General features: G+C 40.0%; 1 protein-coding gene across 10 annotated transcripts in view; it reads right to left on the bottom strand.

Annotated features, from left to right (window-relative positions):
• EXOC6 (exocyst complex component 6) overlaps window positions 1-7799 on the bottom strand; it is a 96378-nt gene extending 88579 nt beyond the window's left edge. For 4 of the 10 annotated variants that reach the window (XM_042786887.1, XM_042786924.1, XM_042786932.1 and 1 more), the window contains exon 1: window positions 5395-5499. In XM_042786887.1, the coding sequence (XP_042642821.1) occupies window positions 5395-5477 (83 nt within the window). In that variant the 5' untranslated portion in view covers window positions 5478-5499. Of the gene's footprint in view, window positions 1-4721; window positions 4888-5394; window positions 5500-7646 lie in introns of those variants that run through there. The other 6 variants (XM_042786878.1, XM_042786874.1, XM_042786910.1 and 3 more) reach the window with 4 other exon arrangements.
• Between the last annotated feature and the right edge of the window lie 15589 nt (window positions 7800-23388).

Here is a 23388-nt window from a genome sequence, read left to right as displayed (position 1 = left end):
CACATCACAAATCCCAACAGCCCATAGGCAAGTGCTCAGAAAAAAAAAATTCCCAGCCTGTGACTGTGTTAATGCTGTACTATATTCCCACATGTAGAGAAGTCATTCATACTGCCTATGCTACTGCTTACTAACTATTCTGCTAAAGATACAGATTCATATAACTAAATCATGCCTGCTAGTAATAATAGTGTATACTTTCAGTAAAACAAGTTACATTGAGGCTTCAGAGGATCTTGTCATACTCCAAAGGGTATTTTAGGTGCTTTGTTCATTTGGTTTTGGATGGGTCCCGTCAATGGATACAGAAATATCTTCAAAATACAAATTACGGGCCCCAGTCTGGGAAAAGCACCTGTAGTTGCAAACTGTAGTTGACCACTACTGCTACCTTTGCTTCCTCCATTTATTCCTCTAATGGTGCCTTACTGAAGTGTGCCTTTTACCTTCAGCTTTCTGCAATGCGAGGACAGAAGTTCGGTATGAACAGTTATCAATTGCTTCTAACACCTTACCCATACACATTTATGAGGCTCACAACAAATCTACATCCTGTATCCAAACTCTGTTCAACCTAAATGAGAAAAAATAGCACCATGCAGAAGTGATTCTGCTTTACAGCTGGGTGGCTCAGTGCTGCTTTTACCAATGCCATCCTTGGTCAGTGGAAGGCAATCGCAGCATATTGCAACATCAGACAGAAATGCATCAACCTAACAGCTCCTGTCAGTGTGATTCCCATAGCCAGAGACAACATGCCAGTGAGATACCTTCACAGGAATCTAATAACTCCTCAAAGAAGTTTCATGGCTAGCACAACTTACAGCAACCTCTAAGACACTCTAACATCCTCCAGGCAACAGCTTGGTGATGACAAATTTCAGGAGCAGAGGAATAGAGAAGTGGCTTAAAAGCATTTTTACACTGACTTTCAAGAAGCACTTTCTGAGCTGTGATTGTGGGTCAAAGCCACAGAGTATATCCCACTTACAGATATATCAATAGACATAGCACCTCCTTATCAACCTTACCTTAGCTACAAAATTGCCATCATAGTTGCCCCCATAATTTTTAAATTTTATTTTACTTTTGTATTAGTTGTTTAGTCAAATGATTGTAGGCATGGAGGTACTCCTCTGACAGGCTGTGCATGGGGATCACTGAACACTGCACACTCAATGATGCGAAGTCCGTGAGATGAAGTGTTCAGAAAAAGTCTACCATATGCTTATACAACACATTGCCAGGATAGAGTTTAAGAGTTAATTAATTTATTTTCAAAAAAGGGCATTGAAATATTACACATTACCACAAGCTTAAAGAGACTCATAAGTATAGTATATCAGGACACTGGCAACATCTGCTTTGCTGAGCTCCACTTTGACCTATTTCGACCAACATAAAACTAACCCACCAGCATATAAAGTCAATTATTTTCTTCTGAATATAATTTATCTTATTAATTACCCTGGCATGCCCAACAGAGTACTCAAGAAGTGTGAAGACACACTTAAAAACTGACTCTTAGAATTTTGTTAGTATGTATTTATACAGAGTTCAGTGAGGGCCTGAAATTTTATTATTATTAACTTTTTAATATATTTATCGGGTTTTTTGAGAGGGATAGGGGAATTGCCTTTCTTTCTTTTTGTCTTTTTCCTTTTCCTTTATAAAGATTAGAAATGCGCTGACAACTCTCCTCAGTTTTGAAAAGCCCAACAGTATGTACATGACATGAATTCTAAGATATTAACACATTATATAAAAAGGTGAGAGTGACGAGCCTTTAACATGTATTGTCATTAATCTCATTCAGTTAGCCATTAAAGCTAGAAAGATGTTGATGAATTTCAGACTGTTGAAAAAAAAATTAATCCTGGCCTGCTATATACACTCTGCCCATTTAATGAAAGGCATGCTGTACAGTTGATTTAAGTCTAATTTATAATGATTCAGTGTGTGTCACTAAATTTAGAGATGCAAGTTAAATACCAGCAATTTTAAATTACTAAATTCATTCACTTAAAATGTCAAAAGAACATTAATTTAATAAAATACAATAGTAATTAATTTAATCAAATACAATCTCTTTATATTTCTTGAGATGCAGAGCAAGCGTTAGGAGCTAACTTATTCTCCTAAATAGTAAATAATCCCAATTGTACTAGCTGTACCTTGAATCCTCCTATAAAGGACCCGTGTTTCACATTCCTATACACGGGTGGATCTCAGCACTAGAAAATCACCTGCATGATCTATCTGTGTGTTGTTTCTTATCTGCAAATTCCACACAAAAACATTATATATCAATATATGCTATTATTTTTTATATCATAAGCAGAAGTGCTGCCATTCTTCTAGCGGGGTAGGAAATGCCACCCTGGCAGAGACAGCTATACCAAACTAGCAAACAAAACACTGAAGAAAAACAAGATCAGAAACATGTTTCCATGGAATCTATGTACAGTCCACAAAAAAATCACACTTCCTTTGCAAAGCATGGATGTATTAAGATCTTATTATGAACAATTAAGGATAAGTCAGATCTTGCATATCCTACAATCTTCAGCACTTGGTATTACCTCATGCTACTCATCCAAACGGCTCACCTCAAGCCCCCTCTTTTGTTCTGCTATTTAAATATGTATGTTGGTACTTTATATCATGTCACGATGCTATAAATAATATCCCAGCATTACAGCCCATAGATTACAAAAACATTCCATTTCACTTAATGAAATTAATGTAATTTCAGTCATTACATGAGACAAATAGCATCGATTACTTCCACGACTGAGAATCAATGGATCACTTTATGTTGTGGCCTTATACAACTGCACATAGAATTATTCAACTCATTTATTTGATTTATATTGTTTAGCAAGTAAAACCCAGATCTTGTGCAGAAAATAACACTCCATTTTATGTTCATGCTTTTATTTATTGAAATAGATCTTGAAATTAGATTCAGGATTTCAGACTTTTCAGTTTCACACAGCAATTCACAAATTTTAACAGGTATAGCTGAACATACAGCTAGCTTTGATTTTAAACATTGCTGTTTTTATAAAGTAGCAGCATATTTCTGTGATGCTGGTTGGACTTCTTTCAAAACAGTCAGCCAGGTATAACCATTCTCTAGCCTTATTTTTTTGATTTGTAAATGAACACTGGAGATTAAATCAGAGTAATGTGCATTTCTTTTCTAAAAAATTCTGAAAGCCAGCAGTGCAAAACTCCCCTTCTGAAAAGTCAGTAAGATAACAGGATAGATATGATAGATGAGATACAAATAGAAAGGACAGGAACATACAAAAAAATTAGAAAACTAAATATTGATATTTATTAAAACGTTGACCCATTATAAATGTTTAACACGGGTAAGAAATTCATACTGTCCCTTCTCCCTTTTACACCACTCCCTCATCCACACTTGTGGTTCCCAAACATGCCTTCTTCCACTGTGCAGCCTGATTTTCTGGATGTTCTTTACATAGTTCCTCTGATATAAGTTCTATACTGGAGACAGTAGCGAAATTGCAATTAAATTTAATATTTTGATGTTGTTTTTTGGTTTGGTGTGGTTTTTGCAGACAGCAGCTCCAACCTGCCTGGGCTTATTAGCTGAAACATGGCTAAACTGCCTCCAGGGACAACTCAAGTCTGAAAACATTTCAGCTACTTTCTCTCAACCTAAGCTCACAAACTTTCACAGGTGAAGCTGCTTGTGATGCTCAGCTTTGACACTTCCACACTGTCTTCCCAATACTGGCTGTGTTTAAGGAACAGTAAGGGGAAATCAGAATGCAGTTTGCTCCAAGCTAGCCTCCAAGAGCTGGCTGACTCCACAAGCAGCCCCTGGGTGATGTCGGGGCCACCCCACTACACTCCCCATTTGGGCTCTTTGAGGACTAATTAGCCCCAGCCTCATCCAAACACCCAGACTGCCATCTCCCACACAGCCCTCAGCACTGGAGGGCCCACTGCAAACACAGCCAGCCAACTGCAAAATCATTTGCTGCGAGTGCAAAATGACCCGTTTCGCGTGCAACACACACTCCTGTCAGTTCTCAGCACCAGGTTCCCCATTCGTGTGCCCGTGTTTGCCCTTTCCCGGGCCTGCCCACGCTCTCCAGCAGGCACCATCCCCTCTCCAGGGAACGCCAGCAGCACCGCGCTCCCTGCCCTGCGGCATGCTGCCACACAAACCACCTTTTCCAGTTCCCTGCACACTGGTTCTCCCTATCTTCCCAAAGAGATAACATGCAAATTCAAAGTTCTCTCTCCCCAGTTTGGCTTGTGTCCGTGACTCTTCACTTCTTTCAGACGTTTCTAATCAGGGAAGCATCAGCACAGCTCCATGATGAAGACCCCCTTTCTCCCTGTGCCTCCTCCATACCATGGTTCACTCCCTCCAGGCCCTGCCCTTCTCTCCCCAGCTCAAACTGAAGGGCACTGACATGTTCTCCAACAGGAAAGATTAAGGAAAACCTTTTCTTCAACATGCAGGCTACGCCATTTGGCAGTACATGGAATTGGAGGGAAATGAAAAAAAAAAAAAAAAAAAAAAAAAAAAACCAAACCAACCTATTGAAGTCATGGCATTTCTGAAATGCTCTGAACACTGTCACATTTCCAGAAGGAACCTGACCAGGGCAGGAGATTTCATTAGGAAAGGCTGTGTATAGAGGAGCCCTGCAGTTACCGATGCAAACACTCACCACCCACAATACGGTTTCGGTCCCGTTCTCAGCAGATACCCGGGGGTACCGGCACAACCCTGGAAGATGCCCCATGTTCAAGCGCGGGGCAAGAGCCCTGCTCGCCCAGGCGATGGAGAAGCCGGCGCCGGGTTACAGCGGGCGCCCCCAACCCGGCCGCCCCCGGCGGGCCCAGCCCGGCGCCCCATCCCGAGGCCCCGCTGCGGCCCCGCCGCGCCCACCCCCGCCGGAAGCCGGGCAGCGCCCCCCTTCCTCGGCACACAATGACAGAGGGAGGCCGGCCCGGGGGCTGGGGCACGGCCGCTGGCTCCGCTCGGCCCCCCCTTCCCTGTCAGCGGGGGTGACAGCCGCCCGCGGCCGCGCCAGCTCCCCGCTCCCTTCCCGCCCCTTTTCCCTCCGCCACCCGGGGGGCAGGGGCGCGGCGACCCCTCAGGGCCCGCGGCGGGAGACGGCGGTCGGGCCTCCCCGGGGGCTGCGCGTCCCCTTCGGTCCAGCGCGGCCGCTCCCGCCGGAGGCGCTGCGAGCGGCCCCGCGGTGTCTCTAGGGAGGAGCTGTCAGAAAGCGCGGCCGAGCCGAGCCGGGCCGGGCCGGCCCGCGGCTCCCCGGGCGGGCGGGCAGCACGGGGCGGGAGACCCTCGCCCGCCGTCGGCGCCGCGCCCCCGCCGCCCCTCACCTCAGGGTGGGTCCCACGCAGGCCGTGTCGGTGCTTTCGATCTCCTGCAGGATCCGATCATGCTCGGGGAGACTCTCCGCCATCTTGGATGGGAGGGACCCGGCGGCCGCGCCGCTGCGGGAGGTGCCGGGGCGGGACCGAGGGCGGAGGGGGGCAACGGGAGCCGCCGGGGAGGGCCGCTCGGCGCGGAGCGGGGCAGCCGGCCCTGACAGGGGAGAGGAGGGGGGCAAGGGACGGGCGAAGAGGAGCGGGTAGCCCCAGGCAGCGCCCGCCCGGATCGCCCCAGCTCGCCGGCGCCCCGTGGCCCTTGTCGGGGAACGGGCTGCGCCGGGGGAGCCCGGCGAAGCCTCTCCGTCCCCTGCACATGTCCGGGCGCTAGCGTCCGGTACAGACCGCGGGCGGCTGCCCTTGTCCCGCTCAGCGCCCTGTGACAGAAGAGGGACACCCCAAATCCGACCCCTCTCCTGGCCGCGCTACGGGCGAACAGGCTGCCTTCCCTACGCCCCTTTGCACCGCGCTGCAGAGACGCCTTGAAGGTTTATAGGGCTGAAACTGGCCTTTTCCTGAGGACTAGTTCTGGTTTCCTTCTTCGGGTGGTTTTTTTTTATTATTATTATTATTTGTTTTGTTTTACTTTTAACTGCCCCTGCTCATGCACACGCGGGCCGTGCTAGTTCCCGCAGGGAGGCGGCGGCGGGGCGGGCACGGAGCACCGGCCCCTCACACGGAAGCTCTGAAGGGGTTTCTGCGTTCAAGTTAGGTCACCGACTTGTTTCCTTACTTTCTTTAGGCGATAGAAATTCAGGGTAAAAACAGAATAACCAAAAAGTGCAGCTTTTTGTGCATTGGCTTGCTGTATTTCACTGGAAACTGGCATATTGTTTCCGAGTGCCCTCGAGCATGTGTACAGCAAAGTTTCATTTTTCAATGAAGCAGGAATAGCCCGTGCTCTATTTATATTATACGTTTTGTGGTTTGTGGCCAAAAATGAGCTAGTCCTTGGGTTTTGCATGCTCAGGAGACAGGATACACCTGCTTTCTGGGCAAACTTACCTGCACACAAGTGGGAAGCCACTATAAAAAAAGAGGCCTGAAGTGTAAAACTTCAGGGTGATACTTGGTGACTTTTCCAGTGAGGAACTGACAGCAGTTTACAACTGTGAATGCATCGAAGTGTAGACACCAGCCAGCTACACTTGTGTTTGGCACCCTTCCAGTTATTGTAATCAAACTCATCATTCCTGCCCTGGTGCAACTACACCTGGGTGCTAGTCAATAAATGGCATTGAAGACACTGCACATCTTGTCTAAGCTTATATTTTTACCATATTCAGTGTTGATTCAGTTGAATGTATTGATGACACCTACTAAATCAACATGGACTATTTCAAATGTAGACAAGTGTCTACAAAGTGAATGCTGCAGAAAGAAAATAGGAAAAATCCTACATGCTACTGCGGCAGTAGCATTTCCTTTAAGAAATCATTCAAATGCAGTAACAATCTTCCCATATTCCTTTTTTTTTTTTTTTCCATAACCAAATTATTGAAGTAATAAATTGCCATATATTTTTCAGGGTAGTTCAAATTTTATTTCTTTAGCCTGATAGTCACTGCAACCTGACACCTACAGTGCCAGGCAGGCTATTTTTAAAACTCTTCTGCAGATACTGACAATATACTTAGACACATAACATCATAATCTTTTATGTATTTTTGTGTAGGGATGAATATGCAGAGGAGATTTTTTTCAGTTGCACTTCTACCATTAAACAGTTTTCATAAGCTGCAAATGAAAAAAATATTAAAATCTTCAGATATCTAGGAATATCAACAGTAAAACCTTTAGTTGTGTCTTTAGTAATTAAAAAGAAGTTACATTTATTAAAAATAATAATAAGAAGCAATTCTTTTAAAATGTAGCTGTTAACATCAAACTAAAAACACTGATACACAAAAGAGAAAACTTCCCCTTGTTTTCATGCTTAAGAGTAATTTATTTATTTACAGAGAATCTGCAGCCAACCTTCAGTAACAGACAGCTTTGTGCTGGTGAAAAGAAAGAGCTGAGTAAGTGACCTTGGTTTGTATTTTTTCATTTAGGGCCAAGCACATTGAAATTAAATTAAACTTTTCTGTAGATTTCAGGGTCAGGAAAACAAAGTTTCTAATATATGGAACTGACTGAAAGAACAGCTATACAGCGGAACAAATCCATCATGAACAATACAATATTATCTAAAAGATGCATACCTTAGGGTGCTTCCAAGAGGCAGCTCGAAGGACTGGATCTCAGCAAGGGCATTTTCGTATATCTGATCTTTGTTTTCTTCCAGATACAATTCTGACAGATTTGTCTTGCTTTTCCTTGCCATAGATTAGTATAAAACTAGTCTAACTCTAGGAGAGGACTTTTATTCTGATTATTATCGTTGACTAAGTGACTCTGTAGTCAGCAAAACCAGACATGAAAAAAACAGATCCTGCGCTAACCTCGTGACTCCTGAGGACTTTGTGTCCAAGAATGGTACACAGCTGCTGTTTTCCTGTCTCTGTTGGTAACATTTGCCTCGTTTGCAATACCCAGGCCTGCACAGTGTTTTTTCCACGTGCATCCAATTTATTTAGCCTAACAGGAAATTCATTGGCAAAAATAATGATTTTACATCCTTGTAATAGTTCACCAGTAGTAAATATTTAGCCTGTAATTTAGTCAGTTTGAAAACACAATTTCAAAGTAATTTCAGACAGTAGACATCAATGCTCAGTTTCTCTGTTTAATTTTATGAGATTAAAAAGCATATATTTTAAATACTGTATTTTTCCTTTTGCTGTATGAAAAGTCTGCACACACAACAAAATATCTAGATTTATGAAGCAGATTGATGGACCTTGTAAAGCAGACTGGAAAATCAGAGAAACTTTTTATGTTCTTGTCTTTTTCCTTCTCAGCATTAGTAGATGCTACTTACAATAACAGAGTGCAAAAAAATGCTCTGGAATAACTGTGGGGTTTATATAAGTGTGCAATAAACACATCTGTTAGTAATTTATTACCTGTGTGGAAGAAAAAGAAAATGGATAAACTCCTATGAATGTTGAGAGTGGTGCTGCGGTCAAGTCATTGTCCTTATGATGATGGAAAAGAAAATAACAACTGCCATCAACTACTTTAATTTCAGGCAGTTATTTCAAGCACAAGACTGGAGTTCAAGATCTTTAAAGAACTTTTTAGTAACCTAATTCAATATTATGTGGCATAGTCAATCTTACTATATTTGGTTACTTTGGATATTTCAAAGATTTTAATAAAAATTTGGCTCCTATGTCAGTATTGCTCCTGACAAAATTGATGAGAGTCTTGACACTCACGATGTAGTCAACAGTTAAGTTCAGGAAAACATAAATTACTCATTTCTGGCCAGGGTGATACACTGTGTATTCACTTCTCCATGCACAGCGGGAGCACTGAGGAGATGAGTTCACATCAGTCGCAGTGGGAAAGAGCTAAAGGCTACAATGACTTTTACAGGTACAAATCTGTAACAGGTTCCCTTGAACAAGCTGCTTTAATCACCAGCTTATTTTTAAACCAAAACTAATCAATTGAACTGTTAGCATTAACATCCAATATGCTTCCTGCTTTCATGTTCTAAACAGAATTGTGAGCCTTTTTTACACCTTTCACAAGAAATGAGAGCCTGCGATTGACCCATCCAGCCACTGGATGTCACACAAATCCAGATGAAGAGGTATCGTAACTACTCATTCTAATCTTAACAGAAACCAGATTCAGTATTAATTTATCAATTATGAGGTGACAATGTGAAAGTAAACTGCCAAAATTTTTACATTGAATAAGCTGAATCTAAAGCTTATTCACACGATAGGAGAAGTAAATTTGCTGCCACTGTGGCAGAGCACAGGCAGGCCAGGTAAATCAGAGATACCTTGGACATCCACACCCAGCCATCACACACTGTGGCTTGCAAGAAGAATAGGATGCAGGATTGCAGCATGACGTTTTATACAGAGTACTTCTGTGAATGTTTTTATGTGATTTTAAGTGAGTTCAATATTTACAGAGGCTTTGGGTACAATTTATTTTTCCTTCTTTCCTAAAAACTCATGCAGAAGCTTGCTTTAGGAATAAATCAAACAAAATAAATAGTACTCTGTTGTGCAAATGTTGTAGGTATCACAACTGCCTAGAAATAAATACGTTTAATAACAAAGCAAAACAAGCTAGGTCCAGCTGCTTGATCCTCTGGAGCAGTTTATACCCACATTGAACCTCTGTAAGACCATGACATGTGAAGAAGGATCTAACATATAGTGGTCGATCCATAGGTGACCTCAGGTCTGTGGGCAGGAGCCCATTAATACCTGCCAAAAGCCCTTTCTGCTGCAGGTGACCCTGCTTCTTCCCTGTGCTGTCTCTCCAACCTGTGTTCCCATCTTCTGTCCTTCCCCCCACCTCTTCCATAAAAATTGCAGTGCTGATTAGACGTGCCCAAAGTCTATGTCTTTCAGTCATACATGAACTTTTCCTTTTTCCAGATGAGTTCATGGCCTCTCTCAAAAGGCTTTAGGGAACTGTCTTGTCCAAGAAAATAAATGTTTTTTGCAAAAAGACAAAGGGACTGTACTGTGGTATGACACAAGCTGATACATTCATCAGCTTCTGGCAGAACAGTGTATTTTTACTTTACAGCCATACATAACATACTCAGAGGCTGCAGCTAAATAGACTACCAGAAAAGACAGTGCTAAGTATTTATTTATTTGTATTAGTTTATGGTACTCTCTATGCTGAAAGGGAGAGTAGGAATTATCATTCCTGAGGCATCATACTTACACTATTTGAAATTTAACCAGGTCAAGAAGCCTGAGAAAGTAATAATCTGCTAGAAGTCTCTGACAGAAAAAGGGAAGAGATTTCCTGTGCTTGTTAAATTCTCACTATTTCCGTGAAGGAGGTATTTCATTGCCTGGACAGGCAGAAACCTCAGGGCCTGTGAGCTGTAAAGAAAGCTGCTGTCATGTTTCCAATCATCCTGACATTTTCCTTTGAAAAAACAAGCACCTATTTCTTGATGAAGGTGTAAAAATGATTCACAACTCTGTATAGCACAAGAGGGGAAATTGAGGCAAATATCAACAAGACTGTGAAGCAGAATGAAGAGGCTTATCTAGAGCAAACCCACTTTTGCCACGTCTTTTCTCCCTTTCCTCCCCTAATTCCTACTTTTCCCCAACAGGATAGCAAAAGGCCAAGAACTGCTGGTTTAAATCTAGCCTGCCTGTGTTAATGCTTTAAAAATATGTTTTACCCACATGGCAATTACAAAAAGAGTAGCATGTGCTGTAGTATAGAGTCATCCCTACTGAGTATGTAATTCCAGTGTGGATTACTTTTAAATTTCCAATTCAATTTGAATTTCTTTTACATTACCAGTGCAAGATTAACAGCATCAAGTCATCAGAGGTTTGTTTAATTTTCTTTCCCAGTTGGATTGGAATCCATGTTGAATGATTCATGGAAAAGAGGGAAGGGGGAAAATGTCCACCCTCAAATAGAATTAGTATAGATAATTTTCACATGCAATGCCATCCATAACAAATGACTTCATTGGTCATTGCCCAGATATCTCCACTTTACATCCCTCCACAAGGACAACAATGGCATTAGTCACTTCTCTGGCATCTCCTGCTCTGGTGCTGCCTCCTTTCCTGGGCTCTTCCCCAAGCTTGCAAACAAGCTCATTCTTCCTAGAACCTGCAACAGCTGCTCCTGTTCCCATTGTGCCTGCTCCTTTTCTGGTGGCCAGACCAATTTCTGCCTGCCTCTCTGATGAAGCATGGTGACAACAACCCTGTCAAATGTCCTTGGGAAGGATAGGCGTATAAGGAGCTGCTGGAATTACCATTGCCATCTTTTGCTTTGGTGCATATGTGCTTTAAGAAATTTTATTTAATCTGTAAGATCTGAAGAGCCACCTGAGCTTCTTGATGAATACTGCCATCAGAGATTTACGAGAAGGAAGGGAACTCTAACTTGTTTCTTGCCCCTTTCTCTACTCCCTACAAATACCTCTAATCACCAACATGCACTTATCTGTACCTCACCATCAACAGTACATCTGCATCTAGCTTGGCCTGGCCCATTTGATCAGGAAAAAAATATTTTTCTCAAATATACTGTTGAAAGTTTGGAATGGGAAGCTGAGACTAATATAGTGCTCAAGGCTATGCTGCCAGGAATTGGGCACATTTGCCCAAGCAAATAGAGCAAGAATAGCTATGAAGGAACAGATAGTTCAATGTAACCTATGCAGTAACAACATAGGCTGGGCTGAACCAAGTACTTAGAAAGTATCAGCTTGAGCTGGCAGCAACACATTGAAGATTGCAATTTTCTCTCTGTAAAAGGGACCTCTGGTACCTTTCTAGTCCTATTCGTTATACACAAAAATATTCTTGTTGGAATTTTTCATTTTTTTTGAGATTAATGCCCTGCAATTGTGTATGAAATAGGAGTTTAAAAATAACTGTAATAAAAGGTGTAGTGGTTACCTACTTCTTATGATTTGATCTTTATATTCTACTGCTTTTTCAGATTAAATGCATCTTGAACACATTCATAAATTTGATATTAACCTTTAGAAGCTATAAAATAACCTTTCCCAGATTAGGTAGAAGGCCTCTGTGTATGATTCACAGCCATTTGCTGCAAATGAACGTTTTTTAATTGTCCCAAATACACTTCATTGTGATAAGGGTTTGTAGGACACACTGTGCTTTAGGTTACTGCATATAAAATTTTATTTCTATTTAAAAATAGCATTTATTGTCAGGTATTACATACACACATACATACCATAAGCCAAGGGAAATCCGTTAGAATGTTAGTGCTCAAAGCACTACCATGACTAAAAATCTGACTTTTCTACAACTGAATTGCTACTCTTTCTACAGTGCATTACTACTAAAACATCTCTTTATCAAGCATATGATAAAATATATTCTTTTAAATTTGCTGACTTTCCTGATCACTCCATACTGCCAGTATATTAAATACCAGCAGGGAAATTACTTTGTTTTTTTGAGAGCATTTAAGTGAGTTATGCTCCCTGAATTGTAGTCAAAATCTGTAAATACATTGCTTTTTGTTTTAATTACACTGGATTTAAGCACTGAACAGTGTATATAACAATGCTTACCAAAAGACTGAGGAAATAACATTCTATTGCACATTTACACCTGGGTTTTTTTATTGTAAATAGCTCAAAACAATGCACATGTCCCATTAGAAGGGCAGCACATCACTAACTACTTTTGACATTTCACTGATATCTTACAAGTGCCTAAAAATATCAGGAGAGATCATCAGCTGATGCTGCTGCTGTCTTTGTAAAAGTCAGTACAGCCATCGAGACTACTGGCTGAACAGAGGCACTTCTGTCTGACAGCAGCAGGAGAAGCACTTTCATCATATGTGTTTATATAATGCTTGGTGCCATTGAGGTACATTGAGGGACATTGCAACATACAGACAGTGAAATAATGCTCAGCCCCAGCTCTGGGCACATGCAAAAAGTAGTTAACAGTTCAGACTAAATAAATACATCTCCATATTTTAACACAGTGTTTGAATTTCAGATTTGAAGCTTAATAACATTGGATAATAGCTTACGAAGTAGCTTTTTTATCGCTCTCCAGAACAAAACATTGATGCATAAAAAATTTTTCTCTCTGCTTACTAGCACTTTTAAGGAACATGAATCAATTAAAACCCTGAGTCAAGGATGTACCCCGGGAGCCTGAGGGCTTAGCTTCCTTGTAGGCAGCAAGGAGCTGTATTACAGACACTGCCCTGGAGGACATCACTTTTCTGGAGCAGGAGGGCTTTTTTTTCCTCCACACATTAAGAGCATCTAGTCTTAGATGGCTGCAGCATTTAAATTCCTTACGTAACCCAGGATAACGTTCCTGAGGAAACCAGACCCTGTTCTAGTTTGTGGTATGAGCAAGTCAGAAATTAAAATTACTTTTGAGGTTAGAATGAGTGTATGATGGGCATCTGACTGGCGATGGCCAAGTGTTTCAAGCTTGGCAAGTTGCTCTGGAAGGTGGACCACAGTGACTGACAGACACTGTGCCCGCTCTGAGCCTATCCTCACTGCAAACCAAATGCTTTAATTGAAACCACCACAAACAACCCACTCAGAAGTTTGATCATTTTTATTTTGGCTTATATTCTTAAAATGCTTTTGGGAAAATAATAATAAAAAAAAATCCTTGTCTGAATATAAGCTTGGATCATTTTAACTAGCAATTAATTAAACTAAATGTCTCCATAGGCATTTTCAGTCTCTCAGGTTCTGATTTCATTTTAGTTAGAACTCCACCTAATTGACTTAAGTGAAATAATTCTTCTTTAAAAAAAGAAATTTTATCAGATAGCTTTTTGCACCAGTTCTGTGCAGGTCAGGCTTATGTTTCTACATTCTCCGCTCATGCTTCACTGAAGTTTGCAAGAGGAGATAATTAACATTATCTTACCACTGCGTAATATCTGGTATTTTAATTATCCTACTAGTCAGACCTGGCTAGAGGAAATCTTCACAATTAATTTTGCTGAAGATCCCATGCCTAACTATTTAGTAGTGTTAACAACAATAAGAAATTTAGAGGAAGTATCTTGACAATATCTCCTGCTTAGGTAACCTGGATTTTATTACTGTGAAAGATTAAAAAAAAAAAAAAAAAAAAAACAACCCTTGCCAAATAGTACTATACTTTAAGAGAAAATATTTTTTCCAGTAAATGAATGCAGGAATCATTACTTACAGTATCACACCATACTAGCTGCTCTTTGGTAATATTTCCTAGCTATACAGTTAACATAGCAGGTTAGACCTTGTAAATCAACAATAATAGCTCTGAAAGGAATCACTTGGTTTTTGAGAACATTCTAGTCCACAAACACTTTTTCCAGTGAAAACCGAACAAATACAATAAGACTCTGTTTTGGTAGGAAAATAGGAAATGATGCTGAACAAAAGGGAATGTTTATTTAGAAATTCCAAGGCCATTAATTTATATTAAGAAATTGTTTGTGCTCAGAGGCTATAATCAAAAGGTGATGTGAATCATTGATCACAAAAGGATTTCATAGATAAGGAGCAAGTGCAGTGCTGGGTGATTGTATTATATATTAACAACTTTCATGAGCAGCTTTTGCTGATTCATTTGGCAGGAAGTGAGCTGCCAAGAGAGATTTCTAGGGGAGGAAAAATTAACAATATTTTCATATAAAATAACCTCCAGTTACTGTATTGTTCTCACAACATTTGATAATGAATGCTTTCCTGTTTAAGAAAAAAAACATAAATCACAAAAACAAAGGCAGATCTGGTTTAGTGTTACATGGCTATAAATACACATACAGTCTGGCTAAATAAGGGAGGGGTCTGATCAATTAAAAAAATCAGATAGCTGGTAAGTAATCTTTGTGAAATTGCTGCACAGTTGGGAATTAAAAATACGGTAACAGCTATTCTTTTCAGAGGAAAAAGTCTGTGCCTTTATCTACCTTCTCGGTAGGAAGCTCACTGGCCATGGCACAGCTGGGATTTCCTCCAGAAAGCAGTACTTGGTTTCCATTCAGGAGACCAGGACCTCCATGGATACCAAAGCTGAGCCACACTGGGGGCTAGCACCATGCTGGGAGGCTGTTACAAACGGTAGGGGAGCTTGATGCTTCAAAAATTGAAACTGAATCACCACAGGCAGACCCAACACAGCAGGACAGATCGAGCACCCCAGGACACGGATGTCACCAAGGCAGACCCAAGCCCACCAGCAGGATCCCAGGGCACACACCATGGCATGATGGCAGCTTGGCTCGATGAGCAAGACAGCTACAACAGCAGCACAGTGAGCCAAGCCAGCGAGCCAGCGTGAGGAGATGTTGGTGGGGTTGTGTTATATATTGCATTATAGCTAGTTCACAGCAGGTAAATGTGGTGGGCCTGCAAGTCCTGTGCCCACATCTGGCCCATGCCAAGGATGCTTTGCTCACAATGCCAGCAGGGGTCATTCAGCTTTCTTAAGCTTTCATTACTACCACTGGTACAAGTTGACAAATGCCTATAACTAATCTCCGTTGTAACTTGATATGTGATGGGACTGCCCAAACACAATGCATTTGGGAGCATGTGGTGGAAAAAAGAGAATGGGAGTCAGAATATGTACCAAGGAGCCTGGGAGAGTAAAAGATGCTGCAATATATCTTATAGGCACTTGTAGGTTCTGCTCTGACTGGATACCAGTTAGATTTTATTCACAACCACTTGTGTAGCTGTTTAACACAGACTTTCCTATTACAAGACAGTCTACAGTACTCGTCCTTAAATGGGTAGTAATGAAACAGAGGCAGATTTAGGAAGCAATCTACTAGAATGACTAATAAAGGTTTTAAAGAAATGAAGGGAAGAAACCCAGAATCCAAATAAGTTAGCAGTTGTGGATTTTCATTCAGCACAGCACCTGTCAGGGTTCTGGTTCAGCATCTTTCTTTTTTTTCCATTATAAAACATACAGCTCTTCTCTGACTTAAGAAATACTAATTAGGCAAATATGAAAATATACTGTTGCAAAGGAAAAGTGCCATGAAATAAAGTGCCATGAAATTCCACTAATTTTACCTCAAACTACCACTAGAGAAAGTACTGATTACCAAAATCCCATCAGTAAAACTTATACAAAAAAAAGATTCTGAAGAAAGCATTTTGAGTTATTTTATTAAAACATCTTGAAGTGTTGTGATAGGTCAGCAAAATTACTTAGTATAACTGGAGCCTGAAATCAAGATACAGCCTGGGTACAGTTAATGTAAATACAGACTTCAGAAAATGGTTCAAAATTTCAGACATTGATGCCAAATAAATATACATACTCTCACCTCTGTTGGTTGATCTCATCCTGAGAACACAGACATCACATCTCTCAGTAACAATCCATTATAAGATTTAAGCTGTCCTGATAATGTAGATCATCCAAGTGACAACTCAACCAAGTAACTGTAGTCTGCCCAACCAGCACTGCAGGAAACACAAGCTTAAATAATTAATCATGGCAAAACACAGATAGTGGGAACCTCAGAAATTCCTGACTTGAGAATCAGTTGTTAAAAACATAAAATATTTGAAACCATTCACATGCAAATATTGTAACTTGCCAAGACAATGAGGATACCTTAAGCAAAAAAAAATTACAAAATTGCAGAACAAATTGCATTCAACAATGTAAAGACATTCTGGTAATTAAAAATCTGTTATTTAATGTCCAAATGATGATTTCAATTGCATTTTCCCCTTTGCATACAGCAACCGACCTGAGATATAGAGGTAGCAAAAAGATCTCAGGAAATATTATCTATTTGGTGGAATTAATTAATAACAACTGCCGAGATTTAACACAACTTATGTCCAATTGCCCATGAAAGTGAATAAAACCAAAGCATTTGTCACATCAGGCTTTACATTAGGCAGCAAGAGGGATGCATTGAAAAGGTTAGAATGGATTAATTCCTCCATTCATTAGCCAGAGAGTTACATTTATAAGACAAACTAACAAAAGAGACATGCAAGATACAATTCATGTAAAACAGGGTAATACTGAACCTTCATCAGTACTGGGAAGATTCAGAATTGCACTGCACATAGCGATTCTAAAGAAGTTAAAAAGTAAACAATTACCTGACTCAGAAGAATTTATAATGATAGCTTAAGGATATTTTTATTTTCTCTCCTCTTACTTTATTACTAGTAGAAGAAACAGCCCTGCAGTCAGATGGTTCCACTATTTGTTTAAAAAATTATCAAACTGATAGGGTGATTTAATATATTTATATGCTGATATATTTTTATATTTTATAATTTTAGGTAGTTATAAAATAAATATATATTTTTTATCTCTCAGCAGGAGTTAGAGAAATGTTTAATTGTGGTGGGTGTCACTTTATAAAACAAGACTGGCTTCACAGATTTCAAGTAAAGGAGAAATGTGCCTTTCATGATCGATCTTCTTAGTGACTAATGCCTGGAGGTGATGTCCCACAGAAAATTTGTATGTTAGCCATTGCCTGCCACCCTTCTCCCCTGTCTCTGTCTAACATAAGCTTAACATTTACAGTTCCCTTTTCCTCTTAAAGGCCATGTGTCATTTTCAGAGGTTATGAACTCAGCAGCATAAATTCTGCCACCTGAAATGTAGTGTATAACATTGGTCTCCATGTCTTCAAAACCTTAGGGGAAAATTTGCTCAATAGAGACACAAAGTAATTAAGGCTTCAGCTTCTTTTTTTTTTAAAAAAAAAAAACGAACAAAAAACAAAACAAAAAAACCCCTCTGTGACCACAAACTTGCTTTCAAAAGGACACAGGTGTTTTCCCTGCCCAAGACAAGCTACCAACAGAATTGGAACCCACCACAGACCACTGCCCATGCACAATGGGAAGGAAAACCAGACTTAACTATGAATTTTCCTGTGTGTTTAAATCAGACGCTTAATGATTTTTTTTTTTTTTTAAATGTAGGTTTTGTGTTTGAATAGTACTTTAAGCACTAAACTGTCTCCTTAATGTTTGGAGGGGATTAAGTTCAGAGTTCATTGTGTTGTCTGTCATTTTAAAAAGATTAGATAGTTTAGTTCGGCTCCTACTGGCAATGTAAAAGTCTCTGTATTTATTGACTGTCTGGAGTCATTATCAAAGCTTCTAAAACCAATCGACACCTTGTAAACAAAAGTCCCATTATTTTAGTGATCCTGATAAGATTTACATGGTATCCACATTTTTTTATGATTGATTGAACTGTTAGAAATATTCATACTGTAACAGATTATGTGATAAATTCTTACAAATTCAATTAGCAAATTAAGCTTTAGGTTGATTTGGAAAATGTGAATGAATGTAACCCATCCTAGTCCATGTCAGACATAACTTGTAGTTTTGTGTTTGCATTGGGAAAATTCTGAAAGGTTTCAAATATTCTTCCAGGAAAAAAGATCCTTTCAAAGGGAGGAAATGATATTTTAAACTTAGGGATTTTTCTAGTGACTATTAGTAAACCAAGAAACAATGTAATGTGAAGGAGTTTGGTGTACTAATAGTAGATTATCATCATGTAGTAGGAAAGCTGAACATCACTAGACTACTACTACAGAATTGTTAAATTGTGTGAACTATTTCTTTTTCAAATAACCATACAAAACCTAATATAAATTAGAGGCCGAGACTTTGAAGAATTATTCTCAAGAAATGACTGAAGGGTTTTAGTTGGTTTATAAGGTGGTAGAGCTAAATGACAGAGCTGTCAACTGAACAATCACATTATAAATATTACCAAGATAAGCAGTCCTGTTGACAATGCCCCAGGACTTGCATTTGTAAGTCAGATGCTATGAATACAGCAATACATTGTAGTGTATTTCTGAAATAGAATCATGCATTTCACTGTAATTATTTAGAATAAGGAAGATTATTAAATCATAAAGCTGACAGACTAAGGAAGTTCAATCTGATTCGAGAGTTTTGGCATAATTTTTAAAACCATACTGTCACAGCAACATCAGGAGCTATGTTAAGGCACTCCAGGAGCAGTAGAAGCTTTTCTTAGACCTGCTGATATAGTTGGTTAAAAAACCTAAGTTTCTGAATACCCAATTTATGCTGAGCAAGCACATTATGTAGGGGTCTGACATAAACTGGTATAAGGAAAGTCTGTTCCCATTGAACTTCAGCTCACATTGTGCAACAAGTCATTTTTTTGTGGTGATCCTTCCGTTGAACTTTTGTTTGCTGACATTTGATAAATACTTGCTACTGCAGATGTTAATCAAATGGTGTTAATAAATCAAATCAATTTTTTAAAACCTGATTTGTTGACAGTGCCAAGGTATCCTGTAATCTGTGACAAAAGGATCAATAGAAGCACATGAAAACATTAACACTGTCGGACAATATTGATTTTTGTCTTAGAAATACTTACTTAGCTCCTACCAAATCATTAAAATCAATGGAAAGTGTCCCATTGACTTTGGGTCAGGTTTTTAGACTGATAATTCTTGATTCAGGTACTGTGTTTTAAGTTTGCAGGTGTAGAGCAGAATGAGATCCTGATCCTAAAGGCAAGTTCCAGGCATGACTGTGATGCAAATAACAAGAAGTACCCCGGGGGATGGTTCCATTGCATCGTTTAATAGGAAATAAAAATTTAGAAGGTCTGCATGATAGGCAAAAATGTAATCTCCTTCCATTATTACTGGTTTGGTTTTTCAAACATACATCATCTCATTTTGTCATATTTAAACACAATTCTTTAAGTAATGCCCCTTCCCATTAGAATAATTTCTCAAAGAATTTATAGCCTTCAAGGTAAAGGTCTGTGTAATGGGATTATAACCATAACAACTACACAATAGCATCATTAAGGGTACTTCAGTTGCATTTACTTTCCCAGTGCTTGAATTTATTGCTACACTGTAAAGTCTCTATTCAGAAAAAAATACATTTAGCTCAATTTATAGAGCTGACTTTGCCTGAGAGAGATTAGAACTGAAATGATTTGAGATAAAATCAAAGAATTCCATCTTTTTAATTAGTCTGTTAAAGGCAGGAGCACCTAATACAAATATTTAACTCTGTTGTTGAACACTACCACCAAAGTCATGAAGAGGAAATTTATAGGGAGCTCTAAAGTCACTTGACAATTATTTTCTTGGGTTATGACTTCTCAAATTGCTGTTTATTGCCAATAGTACTACATTTCAACATAAATAGGATTCATGAGATTAGTGCACTGTCCTGGTAAAGATGTTTAATCTTCGCTTTATATGAGATATGATAATTGAACCCCTTTCTTGGTGTGTAAGAAGTACCTTTAAACAATGCTAGCTATTTTTATACACACTAATGAATCCCTAGCTAAAAAACCTTTTTGGTCAGGTGCCAGGCTTGCCTCGTTACCTGCTGTTCTCAGTAAATATAAAGCAAGAGGTAAGAGGAATAAGAGGAAGGGAAATTATTACTTGATGTTCTAATAAGAAAGAAGACATTAACCAATACTACCTAAAAAACTTTAGCATCAATAGGATTAAAAATAAAAAATAATACTTTGACCACTAAATAGCTAGTTCAAATCCAGTCAGTTTAGTGTTTAAAAACGTAATTTGAACATTTTTGAATTTTTTAATAATCTTCATAAACTTCCCCCTTTCCCCCTCCCCCCCCCCTTTTTTTTTTTTTTTTTGCAACTGGACTGAAGCGCAGCAAACCTTAGCAGAGAGCTAGAGACAGGATTACCTTTTAGTTTTAGGATGAGCCCTTTCAAGGACAGTTAAAGAATGCTCATGATTCACAATGGGATTTGCTTTATAAGAGCTCAGACAATTTTAAAACTTCCAGAAACATAAGGGATCCATGTTCCCTGCCTGTTACTTCATCATTCCTATTGGTTTCAAGATAGCAAGCATTTTAAGATCACTTTAAATAGTTGAGTATAACACAAAGCTGCTTAAAGTCCCATGTCATAAGCAGTCAACATCTTTGAGATAGTCTAGGGAGCACTTCCTACTGAGCCTTTCAATTCTCCTTCCTTAGCTACAGGAGTCATTGCAGCACTGTTTGCAGGATGAACATACTATACCTGAGCACTCCCAGCACAAACTTTCCATTGAGGTAAGTATACATTTTGGGGGGAGACACACAAAGTGATGTTTTATCATTTGCTAGTTTCAGCTAGTGAATTATGGAGACCTATTTTTGCATCTTTGGCTTCCCTCACTGTCAGAGTACAGTTGACTTCTATTTCTGTAAGGCATCAGAGGCTGCACTTATACTAGGAAACTAATCAGGGTTGGGACCTTTTCTGTGGTTCTGTGGGCAAATGGCACAGCACAGCTCCCATCCATGCATCTAGACAATCTCCTGCTGTAAACCAGCATGGCCTCATTCCTTCTGACTGGTGGGAACCAAGTGGTGGCTTCTTCCATGACCTGAGACATGCCTGGGCATTGCAGTGAGGACAACTGGTTGTTACAGGTGACAACTGCCAAAAAAACAGACATTACAGGCCTATGCCCTTTCCTGGTGTTCACCCATACAAATGCAGCCAGACAGATGACTACAGGGCCTGTGATCCACCCTGAGACCCAGCTGCACCCAAGATAGCAGTGCGACCACTGTCCCCGACAAGTACAAATTTTCAAAGGCCCAGAAAGTCAGAAATCCACTGACAGGCACCATTTCCCAAAGGGTGAAGTGGGAAGGATTCACTGAAGATGCACCCTCACAACCCCTGACCCTAAATATCCCACCACATCAAGAACTTTCCCACAGTCCCGGCATAAAGTAACTGGGCTCTCCTCCCTCAGAAACATTGCAGAGTCCAGCCATGCAAAAAAAGGGAAAGATTTGCCCAACAATATTTAAAATCTCCCCACCCAGCAGAGGGAGACAGCTGTGAGGCAGGGGCAGGAAAGGGAAGCGGCAGCGGAAGCGCAGCCCCCTCCTCGCTCAGTGGGGAAGCCAGACTCCCAAGGAGGCCACCGACAACACATCATTGCGGCCTGGGCAGGGTGTGCCTTGGAGCTGGATTTGAGGATTGTGTGGTTTTCCCAGGCTGAAGGACTCGGCAATAGAGAAAGCACTCTCCCTGATGGGCCTCCTCCTGGAAGTTCTCATTTTGTACATTAGGACAAGTACTTGTTTTTCATACTGAAAAAATTAATTTTTGGTCACTTCTGATTTCTATCATGAGGAATGCCTTCTGATTTTGTGTGACTGCCAGGAAGCTGTTAAATGACTTCTCTGTCCCTTCTCACATCTGACGTTCCCAAAAGTTAACGTGCAAATTCATCAATATTTTAAGGTCACCAAATGCAAAAAAACATTCTTCATCTGTCCCTGCTTTTGGAAAATGATCTCATCTACTTCTCCCTTATTTTAACTTACAGGTTTTGAGACAGTGAAATTCACATTTGTAGGCCACTGGTCTGTTCTGGTTAATTCTTGTTAATGTTAATTCTTAAATTTCTTAGGAGATAAACATAAAGGCATTTTCTCAAATTCAGAAATGCCTGGTTAAGAAAGTAGAAATGTCATATTTCTCCTCTCCACTCCCTCTGTGCTCCCTTGTGAGAATCCCAACTGTATTAGACTGGAGCTGCCATCTTCTCTGCCAAAACAATGTAGTAGCATTTATGAAAACCGGTGAACAATTGTTAAAATTCATCCAGGGCATTTTGCAAATATAGAAATAATTTCAAAACATTTAAATTGTATTAGTAGCATACCTGGTATGAAATACCACTCTTCACCTATTTTAACTGCCTTTTTTGTATAACAATTCTTTAAAAAAATTTAGAAGTTGTTCTCTCTAGTTTTACGGTGCCTGAATCAGTGATGCCCTAGTAACAATTCCTGCAACAATGAAGTCATACCAGCAGATCCCATATTTTTCAGGATTCATCAAATCATTCTTTCTGCACATGGAGCTTTCATAACTCTTCCTCTCCTATATATCACAGTGTATGGAATCACAAATCACAAACTCCAAAAATGAAAGTTTATACATGTTTTCAAATGTATTAAAGCACCGGTCATTAAAAATGATGTCCAACTCTCTACAGGTTAGAAGGTAGTGGAGTTTAGCAAACAGGCTAGGATATGTAGGTAGAACTGACATCTTTTAGACAAGATCAGAACTATTCCACTCTGCTAAAGTCCCTTAGATGAGCATATTTTAATTATATTATTTTGATGTCATACTTGAGCACAGTTGTGCAAGGGGACACAGCTGGTATCTCATAGCTGGAGGGAAAAAAGAAAGTCCTACACTGAAGATAGTGAAGCATAGCAAATTGCAATTACATCATTCTGGCTGGTGCATGTGTATTTACCTTCTGCTAATGTCATAGTACAGCAGA

Source organism: Tyto alba, unplaced genomic scaffold (assembly GCF_018691265.1).
Source record: "Tyto alba isolate M040663 unplaced genomic scaffold, T.alba_DEE_v4.0 Super-Scaffold_1, whole genome shotgun sequence".
Lineage (NCBI taxonomy): Eukaryota > Metazoa > Chordata > Aves > Strigiformes > Tytonidae > Tyto > Tyto alba.
This window is presented reverse-complemented; position numbering and strand designations above follow the sequence as displayed.